We start from the raw sequence: 12,796 nt of genomic DNA, 5'->3' as shown, positions 1-12,796 counted from the left end.
CACCTTCTGCTAACCACACACCTTATGCTAACACACACCTTATGCTAACACACCTTATGCTAACACACACCTTATGCTAACACACACCTTATGCTAACACACACCTTCTGCTAACACACACCTTATGCTAACACACACCTTATGCTAACACACACCTTATGCTAACACACACCTTATGCTAACACACACCTTATGCTAACACACACCTTATGCTAACACACACCTTATGCTAACACACCTTATGCTAACACACACCTTATGCTAACACACACCTTCTAACACACACCTTATGCTAACACACACCTTATGCTAACACACACCTTATGCTAACACACACCTTCTGCTAACACACACCTTCTGCTAACACACACCTTATGCTAACACACACCTTCTGCTAACACACACCTTCTGCTAACCACAACCCTTATGCTAACACACACCTTATGCTAACACACACCTTATGCTAACACACACCTTATGCTAACACACACCTTCTGCTAACACACACCTTATGCTAACACACACCTTATGCTAACACACACCTTCTGCTAACACACACCTTCTGCTAACACACACCTTCTGCTAACCACACCTTATGCTAACACACACCTTATGCTAACACACACCTTATGCTAACACACACCTTATGCTAACACACACCTTCTGCTAACACACACCTTCTGCTAAACACACACCTTCTGCTAAACACACACCTTATGCTAACGACAACCCTTCTGCTAGCCACAGGCCTCCAGACTGCCTCAGAGGAGCCCCAGTGTCTGACCTGAGGTCTCTCCTCTGCCTCTCGTAGATCATATCCGTGACGGGTTTCGTGGATGCTGACCGGGACGACCTGAAGCTGATGGCCTACCTGTCTGGAGCCCGGTACACTGGGTACCTGTGTCGCAGCAACACCGTCCTCATCTGCAAAGAGTAAGAATAGAGGGAGGATCATACGTGTGGCTCGGGGAGCAGAGGAGACACGCCGAGGTCTTGAGCTGCGTTCACACCAAAAGCGTTGACAAGGGTAGATAGAAGTGAGTTTTTGGCGGCCAATGCGTTTGATGCAAATTGTGCGGCGCGAAAAACTCACCTCAAGTTTAAATATTTAAACTTTGGTTAAGAATTCGGCAAATGCTGAGTTGCGAAAGCCAATCGGAGTTGAGCTGCTGCTCCGTTGGTGAATCTAACTGCTGCTCTAGTGGAGCTGAAGAGACATTCAGACTAGAGGTGAAGGTCACCGAGCTGTGAGCCTATGGGTGATGTCATGAATAAATATTAGGGCTGTCAGCGTTAACGCGTTAATCTATGCGATTAATTTGGCCGCGTTAACGCACTAAAATATTTTAACGCAATTAACGCAACTTTGTTTACTTCCGGTGTCGTTGACGTTGTTTCACTCCTCTGAATTTCAAGCCGCGGCAGTACGGTTTGACACTGTTTCCGTTATTTAAAAAATTATTTCTCCGCGAAAATAAGGATCATAAATGAGTTTAACTGGTGGATGAATCAGTCGGGTTTCCTCCTGCTCCTCCTTCCTCCCGTCTCCCCCTCTGATCCACAGAGGAACGGAGGGGTGACGTGTCGGGGGACGCGGCGCGGAAAGAACTCGTCACACGAAACCTTCACCGTGATTGGTCAATCCGTTTGTCTGTCAACATTTCGGGGAAAAAACAACCAATGAACACTCAGTAAATCACAAAGGACCTCCCACCTCACAGGTGAGGCTCATTAGCAGCCTGTCAGTCAGAGAGCAGAGAACACAGCGCAAGGACAATGAGCCTCATTTCAGAGCTGAGATTGTTCTGGAATGTTTGATGTAGAACACGTGGGTATGTGTCACATGCAAAAGACTTTAAACGGTGAATTTAATTTATTTTGTAAAATGTATAAAATGCCCCCAGCCTCCAGAGGGTGAACGTGACATATGTGAATGTCAGTCAGTTACCAAGGCCACTGGTTCTGCTGTTCAGTGGTAAAGATGACAGGACCAATGGGGTCTCAATATACTTCTTTTCTTTTACTAATCTGATGTTTCACTGAAGAAACAATTTATCATCCACAATATTAAATACCTCGCTGGCACTTTATAGGTAGGAGCCTCTTTGAAAACACAGCTCTGTGTGAAGTTTGGTCTTTAAAAAGAAGAAAAAAAACCTTTTGATCGCGATTAATGAATTTCAAAATGTGCGATTAATTTGCACAAAATTTTTTATCGATTGACAGCCCTAATAAATATATATATATCATAACTGCAAACTTGTCACCTTTCGGTGAAATTCACAGTTTTGAACTCAAAATAGGTCATCCACGTGAATCGTGGAGATCCGAAGAGTTTTTGTTTTTGGGGGGGGGGGGGGGTCACCTGGCCCGCTGCCGTTGAGATTGCAGTGAGACACGGAGAAAAGTGTGAAGTGGTGCTCTTCGCAATAAAACATCTTTGATGGGACGTGTCGAGTCTCGGCCAATCAGTGTCAAGATGTCGACATCGTTTGGGGGTTCAGGTTAGCTTGAATGTTAGCATCACTACACCGTGCAGCTGTCACGCTGCACGGTGTAGCGATGCTAACAAAGTACCCGTACGTTAAACATGATGTGATTTAGCATATTTTTAGTATCGATACTTCATTAAGAGAGCGATCAGAGCGCACTCGCTGCTCCGTGTCGAGCTGTCTGCGCACACTGCGCTGCGCAGCTCACAGCGAGAGAAGAGGCGGAGCTTAGAGACTTCGGCTTAAAGAATAAAAGATGCCAGAAGGTAAATGTTTCAGTCTGTAAAGTTGTGTAACTCTCCAGCTGCTCATCCTGATGAACTGTGGATCATCCGGTCAGAGACTAACGGCCTCATAGTGTATCATCAATGCTATGATGGAACCATGTAGTTTCATTCATATCTGGCTGTATTAATACTAATATTACTGTCATTTGTTAAGTGTTGAAAAAGTTGGTAATAAGTGAACCATACAGATGTTTTATTTATTACTATTATAGATAAATATACCAGTCTCGTATTTATGGTATTGTATTGAATTCTGGTATCGGGTATCATGATATTTATGGCAGGTATGTAATATGTATAGAAGTTATAATATGAGTATCGTGACAAACAAGTAGAGACAGAACAGATTCAGGGAGAAGTCCATGAGGACTGTTCAGGGGGAAAAAAGTAAGTTGGTTCATGAATGACTTTAACCATATTATATATAATGACAATGTATATTTGTTATTACTATCATTATAGGGCTGAGTCAGAGCGGAGAACCTTTTGTTCTTAAACTGTTTATTATCATTATTTAGATTTGTGGTCAGAACAATAAAATGACTGTAGTTGTGGTTCTAAAAGCTTTGAGGCTTCAAACAACGTGGATGTGGTGACAAAAAAAAGAGAAAGTCACCTGCACCCCCCCCCCCCCCCCCCCCGTTGTCAGCTTTTTCACCCCTCATGAGTTTGCAGGTATGATATATATATATTCCATTCCATTATCCATACAGCTTATCCTCATTAGGGTCGCGGGGCGTTGGAGCCGATCCCAGCTGACAGGGCGAAGGCGCCCGTCCATCCAGGGTGTATATATATATTTATATAGATATATATTTTTATATATTTATATATATTTAGTTATATAGTTATATATGTATTTAGTTATATATTTATTTATGTATATATATAATGAACCCAGACACGAGGGCGTTAGATGTCCTCAACAAGTATGAAGCAGAACTAGTGGTCAGTTCTTCATGGTGGATGAAGGAGATGATAACTGTTTCCCCGGAGATAAGCCCCACCCCCTCTAAGCCACGCCCCTCGCGCGAGTGAAGCGAAAAGCCACAAATGGTGAAGCGAGTAAAGCGTGGTCGGTCCTGTTTTGATGAAAGACGTGTGTCCTGTGTATGTTGGTGTGAACGCGGCGTTGCGGCCGCAGAGCCGGTTCATCCTCATGACCTGAGGAACACGAGCGCTCCGGAGCAGCAAGCGTCCTCCGGCGAGGAGGAGGAGCCGGACGAAACGAATGTGTTTGTACAGAGCGCTCGGCAGCTCAGAGCTCATGTGCTGCTCTCCTCAGACCCAGCGGGCTGAAATACGAGAAGGCCAAGGAGTGGAAGATCCCGTGTGTCAACGCCCAGTGGCTGTGTGACGTGCTGCTGGGCAACTTCGAGGCCCTGAGGCAGATCCAGCACAGCCGCTTCTCCGTCTACAGCCACCCCGAGCCGCTGGCGCCCAACCCTCAGCTGGTGCAGAGCCTGCTGGGTGCGTAGCGTCCGCCGGCCCCTGAACGCCACTCTGTCGCTGCTGTCGCTCAACACTTGTGTTTCCCTCTGCAGTCGCCTGGAGGACGCCGGTCAAGGTCTCCTCTGAAGCGCTGGCGGTGAGTCCCGTATTCCTCTGACGGTCACCAGTTACTCTCGACTCTCAGAGGACAACTCTAATATCTATTTGATCTTCATGTGTAAACATCCACATTTATTCTAGTTCATCACCAGCACCCATTTTCCCAGAGCAGAGCCTGAACGCATCGCCATGTCCCGTGTTATGTTCTCCTACCACTATTACTACTGCTACTGTTACTACTACTAGTACTAGTACTACTGTTACTACTACCACTACTTCTTCTAATACTACTACTACTACTACTACTTCTGGAGGACAACAGTGTGGACCTGGGTCAGTCTGAGGTTCAGGTTGGGGGTCGTGGGGTCACAGGTCACAGGTCTACTGCGGTCCCTACAGTTCTAGTTCAGTAGAAGACCCCCAGCAGGGGGGACGGAGGCTGCACCTGTTGTGTGTTGTGTTGTGTTGGCTCATCGGTGGTGTTGTTGTTTAGAGTCTCCAGCTGCTCCAGAAGCAGAAGATGATGGACGCCTCCAACCAGCCGGCTAACAAGAAGGCCAGGTCAGCACAGCAGCACCGTGTGTCACTAGAGCACGAGGACGAGGACTCTGTGGATAAACGTGTGTGTGTATGTGTGTGTGTGTGTGTGTGTGTGTAGGCTGGAGGAGATCCAGTCCCCCAACAAGAAGCTTCCTCCTGAGTCCACTCCCCGAGTCATGTTCACAGGATTTGAGCCGGCGCTAGTACAGCAGTACACAAAGGTACGGTCACCTCCTCATGCTCTCAAACGCACCGTTACTTCCATCCCGAGACGGGAGACTGATTGGAGTCTGACACTGTCCTGAGGTCACTTCCTGTTTCCTGTCAGCCTCCACGCTCTGTCTGATGCCTCGTGTCCTCCTCTGCAGCGGCTCCACGCTTTAGGTGGAGAAGTGGCCGACAGCACTCAGAAGGTCACCCACCTGGTGGCCAGTAAGGTGACGCGCACCATCAAGTTCCTCACGGCCATGTCGGTGGTGAAGCACATCGTCAGCCCCGAGTGGCTGGAGGAGAGCTGGAGGAGCCAGAAGTTTGTGGGTATGTGTGTGTGTGTGTGTCTCTGTTTCCTATTGACGAGAATACAAATGGGTTCCACACAGCAGTTTGCCTAATGTGTGTGTGTGTGTGTGTGTGTGTGTCAGATGAGCACAGCTCCACTCTGAGGGATGCGGAGGCCGAGGTGTTGTTTGGCTTCAGTCTGGAGGAGTCCCTGAAGAGGGCCCACAGCGCCCCGCTCTTCAAGGTGAGACCACCGGGTCCCTCTCAACCCGCCGCTCGGAATGAGTGGGTCCCCATGTGTGATCTGATGTGTGTGTGTGTTGTGTCTCCTTCCATGGCTGATGTAGGGGAAGTACTTCTACCTGACCCCGGGGGTGTGCCCCAGCCTCAGCACCATGAAGCCCATCCTGGAGGGTGCTGGGGGGAAGCTGCTGGCCAAGCAGCCGTCCTACAGGAAGATCATGGAGCACAAGCAGAACAAGGTGCTTCACCTGCATGAGCAGCAGGACCGTTACAAGGTTCTCACGGTCCCTCAGTACCACTTTCTAAAGTCCTCAAAGCCGATGGATGGAAAGTGGCGATGATTTATTCAATATTTCACCTCTATTCAGTTTATTTTATTCAGCCCAATATCACAAGCGGCAAATTTCCCTCAGAGGGCTTTACAATCTGTACACACAACCCTTTCAGAAAATATAAGGGGAGCAGGGCCGCGGAGGCCGGAGGCATTGCGAAAGAGGCCCGACCAATGAGGTCGGCCTTAAAGACAGGACACACAGAGAAGGAGGCGGGGCCATTGGGAAGGAGGCCAGGTCTAGACCAGAGGCTGGATGCAGGGGCAAGGAGTCAGGATATAAATATAAACCCTATCCCAAAGACTCTGGGGAGGAAGTTGAGTTATTTATGTGTGATGGAGAGATGAACACTCATCCATCAGGAGAGAGGAGAGGAGAGAGGAGCTCAGTGTATCCTAAACGTCCATAAGGAGAGAGGAGAGAGGAGCTCAGTGTATCCTAAACGTCCATAAGGAGAGAGGAGAGGAGAGAGGAGCTCATTGTATCCTAAACGTCCCCCAGCAGCCTATCAGCCTATAGCAGCATCTCTAGGTCTGGACCAAGACCAACGTTTAGTGAGGCAGCTCTAGTGGGGCAATATGGTACTACAAGCTCTCTAGTGGGGTAACATGGTACTACAAGCTCTCTAGTGGGGTAATATGGTACTACAAGCTCTCTAGTGGGGTAACATGGTACTACAAGCTCTCTAGTGGGGTAACATGGTACTACAACCTCTCTAGTGGGGTAACATGGTTCTACAAGCTCTCTAGTGGGGCAATATGGTACTACAAGCTCTCTAGTGGGGTAATGTGGTACTACAAGCTCTCTAGTGGGGTAACATGGTACTACAAGCTCTCTAGTGGGGTAACATGGTACTACAAGCTCTCTAGTGGGGTAACATGGTACTACACGCTCTCTAGTGGGGTAACATGGTACTACAAGCTCTCTAGTGGGGCAATATGGTACTACAAGCTCTCTAGTGGGGTAATGTGGTACTACAAGCTCTCTAGTGGGGTAACATGGTACTACAAGCTCTCTAGTGGGGTAACATGGTACTACAAGCTCTCTAGTGGGGTAACATGGTACTACAAGCTCTCTAGTGGGGTAACATGGTACTACAAGCTCTCAAGTGGGGTAACATGGTACTACAAGCTCTCTAGTGGGGCAATATGGTACTACAAGCTCTCTAGTGGGGTAACATGGTACTACAAGCTCTCTAGTGGGGCAATATGGTACTACAAGCTCTCTAGTGGGGTAACATGGTACTACAAGCTCTCTAGTGGGGCAATATGGTACTACAAGCTCTCTAGTGGGGTAACATGGTACTACAAGCTCTCTAGTGGGGTAACATGGTACTACAAGCTCTCTAGTGGGGTAACATGGTACTACAAGCTCTCTAGTGGGGTAACATGGTACTACAAGATCTCTAGTGGGGTAATATGGTACGACAAGCTCTCTAGTGGGGTAACATGGTACTACAAGCCCTCTAGTGGTAATATGGTACTACAAGCTCTCTAGTGGGGTAACATGGTACTACAAGCTCTCTAGTGGGGTAACATGGTACTACAAGCTCTCTAGTGGGGTAACATGGTACTACAAGCTCTCTAGTGGGGTAACATGGTAATACAAGCTCCTTAAGATCTGATGATCACCAATCAAGGCTTTGTAGGTGAGAAGGATTTTAAATGTGATTCTTGATGTTACAGGGAGCCAGTGCAGAGCAGCTAATGCAGGAGTCATGTGATCTCTGTTCTTAGTGTTGACCTAAGAGACTTATAGAGCAGCCTGATAATAAGGAGTTGACCTAAGAGACTTATTAGAGCAGCCTGATAATAAGGAGTTGACTTAACCCTTGTGTTGCCTTCGGGTCAATTTGACCCGATTCAATGTTTCACCCTCCTGTCGCTTTTATATTTACTAACATATTTTCCCTTTGAGGTCAATATGACCCCAGCTATTAAAATCTCCAGAAAATTATTAGAATTAATATTGTTTTCCAAGTTTAAGTGTGAGGTACTTTATGTTTGTTTGTTGACTCCCGAAAGAACACCGACATTAAACATTGAATCGGGTCAAATTGACCCGAAGGCGACAGGAGGGTTAAGAGACTTATAGAGCAGCCTGATAATAAAGAGTTGACTTAAGAGACTTATAGAGCAGCCTGATAATAAAGAGTTGACTTAAGAGACTTATAGAGCAGCCTGATAATAAGGAGTTGACTTAAGAGACTTATAGAGCAGCCTGATAATAAGGAGTTGACTTAAGAGACTTATAGAGCAGCCTGATCATAAGGAGTTGACCTAAGAGACTTATAGAGCAGCCTGATAATAAGGAGTTGACTTAAGAGACTTATAGAGCAGCCTGATAATAAGGAGTTGACTTAAGAGACTTATAGAGCAGCCTGATAATAAGGAGTTGACTTAAGAGACTTATAGAGCAGCCTGATAATAAGGAGTTGACCTAAGAGACTTATAGAGCAGCCTGATAATAAGGAGTTGACTTAAGAGACTTATAGAGCAGCCTGATAATAAAGAGTTGACTTAAGAGACGTATAGAGCAGCCTGATAATAAGGAGTTGACTTAAGAGACTTATAGAGCAGCCTGATAATAAGGAGTTGACTTAAGAGACTTATAGAGCAGCCTGATAATAAAGAGTTGACTTAAGAGACTTATAGAGCAGCCTGATAATAAGGAGTTGACTTAAGAGACTTATTAGAGCAGCCTGATAATAAGGAGTTGACCTAAGAGACTTATAGAGCAGCCGGATCATAAGGAGTTGACCTAAGAGACTTATAGAGCAGCCTGATAATAAGGAGTTGACCTAAGAGACTTATAGAGCAGCCTGATCATAAGGAGTTGACCTAAGAGACTTATAGAGCAGCCTGATCATAAGGAGTTGACCTAAGAGACTTATAGAGCAGCCTGATAATAAGGAGTTGACCTAAGAGACTTATAGAGCAGCCTGATCATAAGAAGTTGACCTAAGAGACTTATAGAGCAGCCTGATAATAAGGAGTTGACTTAAGAGACTTATTAGAGCAGCCTGATAATAAGGAGTTGACCTAAGAGACTTATAGAGCAGCCTGATAATAAGGAGTTGACCTAAGAGACTTATAGAGCAGCCTGATAATAAGGAGTTGACCTAAGAGACTTATAGAGCAGCCTGATAATAAGGAGTTGACCTAAGAGACTTATAGAGCAGCCTGATCATAAGGAGTTGACCTAAGAGACTTATAGAGCAGCCTGATCATAAGGAGTTGACCTAAGAGACTTATAGAGCAGCCTGATCATAAGGAGTTGACTTAAGAGACTTATAGAGCAGCCTGATAATAAGGTGTTGACCTAAGAGACTTATAGAGCAGCCTGATCATAAGGAGTTGACTTAAGAGACTTATAGAGCAGCCTGATAATAAGGAGTTGACTTAAGAGACTTATAGAGCAGCCTGATAATAAGGAGTTGACCTAAGAGACTTATAGAGCAGCCTGATAATAAGGAGTTGACTTATAGAGCAGCCTGATAATAAGGAGTTGACCTAAGAGACTTATAGAGCAGCCTGATAATAAGGAGTTGACCTAAGAGACTTATAGAGCAGCCTGATAATAAGGAGTTGACTTAAGAGACTTATAGAGCAGCCTGATAATAAGGAGTTGACCTAAGAGACTTATAGAGCAGCCTGATAATAAGGAGTTGACCTAAGAGACTTATAGAGCAGCCTGATAACAAGGAGTTGACTTAAGAGACTTATAGAGCAGCCTGATAATAAGGAGTTGACCTAAGAGACTTATAGAGCAGCCTGATAATAAGGAGTTGACCTAAGAGACTTATAGAGCAGCCTGATAATAAGGAGTTGACTTAAGAGACTTATAGAGCAGCCTGATAATAAGGAGTTGACCTAAGAGACTTATAGAGCAGCCTGATAATAAGGAGTTGACCTAAGAGACTTATAGAGCAGCCTGATCATAAGGAGTTGACTTAAGAGACTTATAGAGCAGCCTGATAATAAGGAGTTGACTTAAGAGACTTATAGAGCAGCCTGATAATAAGGAGTTGACCTAAGAGACTTATAGAGCAGCCTGATAATAAGGAGTTGACCTAAGAGACTTATAGAGCAGCCTGATAATAAGGAGTTGACTTAAGAGACTTATAGAGCAGCCTGATAATAAGGAGTTGACCTAAGAGACTTATAGAGCAGCCTGATAATAAGGAGTTGACCTAAGAGACTTATAGAGCAGCCTGATAATAAGGAGTTGACCTAAGAGACGCCTGATAATAAGGAGTTGACCTAAGAGACTTATAGAGCAGCCTGATAATAAGGAGTTGACTTAAGAGACTTATAGAGCAGCCTGATAATAAGGAGTTGACCTAAGAGACTTATAGAGCAGCCTGATAATAAGGAGTTGACCTAAGAGACTTATAGAGCAGCCTGATAATAAGGAGTTGACCTAAGAGACTTATAGAGCAGCCTGATAATAAGGAGTTGACTTAAGAGACTTATAGAGCAGCCTGATAATAAGGAGTTGACCTAAGAGACTTATAGAGCAGCCTGATAATAAGGAGTTGACCTAAGAGACTTATAGAGCAGCCTGATAATAAGGAGTTGACTTAAGAGACTTATAGAGCAGCCTGATAATAAGGAGTTGACCTAAGAGACTTATAGAGCAGCCTGATAATAAGGAGTTGACTTAAGAGACTTATAGAGCAGCCTGATAATAAGGAGTTGACTTATAGAGCAGCCTGATAATAAGGAGTTGACCTAAGAGACTTATAGAGCAGCCTGATAATAAGGAGTTGACCTAAGAGACTTATAGAGCAGCCTGATAATAAGGAGTTGACCTAAGAGACTTATAGAGCAGCCTGATAATAAGGAGTTGACTTAAGAGACTTATAGAGCAGCCTGATAATAAGGAGTTGACCTAAGAGACTTATAGAGCAGCCTGATAATAAGGAGTTGACCTAAGAGACTTATAGAGCAGCCTGATAATAAGGAGTTGACCTAAGAGACTTATAGAGCAGCCTGATAATAAGGAGTTGACCACGAGGCCGGTTGGTTTCACTCTGAAGCCTGACGTGAAGATAAATAAACTGTACAAAGCTTTAGCGCTAAAAATACGTCACATGATGTGAGATATTATTCTGGAGCCTGGTTTTACTTTTGTTAATTTCATTTTCAGAATCTTCCAGAGATCATCTTAATTTCCTGTGACAACGACCTCCACCTCTGTAGAGAATACTTCTTGAAGAACATCGGTAAGACACACACACACACACACACACACACACACACACACACACACACACACACACACACACACACACACACACAGCCCTGAGTGCCGTCCTCCTTTAGAAGCCGTTGTGAACAGACTTCCTGTCCTTCACTTCCTGCTCCGCTCTCCTGTGGTTCATTGTTTCTCTCGTAGAGATTGAGCGTGTGTGTCGACGATGAGACGTTCTGATGTGTTCTGGTGTGTTCTGGTTCTGTCTCTGTGGTCCAGACGTCCACAACGCCGAGTTCATCCTGACGGGGATCCTCACCCAGAAGCTGGACTACGACTCATATCCTTTCCACCAGTGACGGGTCAGCTCGTGATGACATCATCATCCTGTGGGAACATGCTGGTCACTGTGTCTTTACGCTTCACTTTGCATGACTTGTTTATGTTAGGACTTTAAACTTTACGCTGTGGACGACATCATAATGTGATAACTCCTTGACAGTCTTACGTATAAGTTCACTTGATGTCACGAGGACTGGAGGAGGAGCCAATCAGGAGCCGCCTGGACCGCCCTGACTTTTCTATGTTTTTATTTCTGTGCACGGATCCTTTTGTAGCGTTTTGTTACCGGTCTGAGAACACATCCATGGATGTTATTTTTCTGAAATGAATGTTTAAATTATGGACGATTTTAAGCTTGTAGCTGTTGACCTATGACCTGTAAAGCTCGGACGCTCTGCTTTTGGAATAAAAACTGTACATTATGTTTGGTCTCCGGTGTGTTGGTGAGCAGCGTGTCTTTACTGCTCGGTGTGGAGGGCCTCAAAGCTTTGTTCTCTAACAAGCCACTAACTCCAGAACAAGCCCCTGAACGCCTCCTGGAGGGATTCCTCCCAGGTTTATCCCATTAGTCCTAATAGATTTGATTTAATTAACTGGTAATGAGGGTCTGGGGTAGTTACTGGTGAAGTTCTAATTGCTGTCAGACAGACAGCCTGGGGTCGGGGGAGGAGGGGGGGGGGGGGCGCCTGCGGTGCTGCCCTCAAAACGACAGCAGACTGAATTAGAGGCTGAGCCAAGGTCATGTGCTACATATCCTCACAACACACGCTTCCTCTAGGGCTGCAGCCAGAGGCCTCCGTGACCTGTGACCTCTGGCTTCACTGAGCACGCGTCATGGTCTCTGGCCCAGTATAGTGGAAACTCACTGGCCCAGACCCGGTGGGCCCCGTCTTGGAGTCTTCCCCGCAGGTTCAGGGCTCATTGAAGGCCACACATGAGTTGTTCTTCACTCTGGAGGATCAGAGACTCTGAGGCTAGAAGCTGCTGATGGGACTCTGTTCTACAGCTAGAGAGGGAATTATTAACATAAAGCAAACAGTCAAGGTCATTATCTATTGTCCTTAGTGAAGGCTGGAAGCAGCTGATGCACCTATATATATAAATATATATTATAACGTTATATAATAACATTCAGTGAGCTCACCGGCCAAAACTATGTTATACATGAAAGTCACCAGCATGTTCATCTGGTCACATGACATCTATTGTTCATCTAGTCACATGACATCTATTGTTCACCTGGTCACATGACATCTATTGTTCATCTAGTCACATGACATCTATTGTTCATCTGGTCTCATGACATCTATTGTTC

The 12,796-nt window shown here is 45.4% G+C and overlaps 1 protein-coding gene across 1 annotated transcript in view; it reads left to right on the top strand.

Moving 5' to 3' along the window:
- paxip1 (PAX interacting (with transcription-activation domain) protein 1) overlaps nt 1-11,905 on the top strand; it is a 28,688-nt gene extending 16,783 nt beyond the window's left edge. The window contains 10 exon segments of the mRNA XM_056420840.1: nt 812-933; nt 4,065-4,249; nt 4,324-4,367; nt 4,824-4,891; nt 4,989-5,091; nt 5,239-5,407; nt 5,512-5,612; nt 5,716-5,850; nt 11,095-11,170; nt 11,419-11,905. Of these exon segments, the coding sequence (XP_056276815.1) occupies nt 812-933; nt 4,065-4,249; nt 4,324-4,367; nt 4,824-4,891; nt 4,989-5,091; nt 5,239-5,407; nt 5,512-5,612; nt 5,716-5,850; nt 11,095-11,170; nt 11,419-11,498 (1,083 nt within the window). The 3' untranslated portion in view covers nt 11,499-11,905.
- Nucleotides 11,906-12,796: the final 891 nt, after the last annotated feature.

This window comes from Pseudoliparis swirei, chromosome 8 (genome assembly GCF_029220125.1).
Source record: "Pseudoliparis swirei isolate HS2019 ecotype Mariana Trench chromosome 8, NWPU_hadal_v1, whole genome shotgun sequence".
NCBI classification, from domain to species: domain Eukaryota; kingdom Metazoa; phylum Chordata; class Actinopteri; order Perciformes; family Liparidae; genus Pseudoliparis; species Pseudoliparis swirei.
This window is presented reverse-complemented; position numbering and strand designations above follow the sequence as displayed.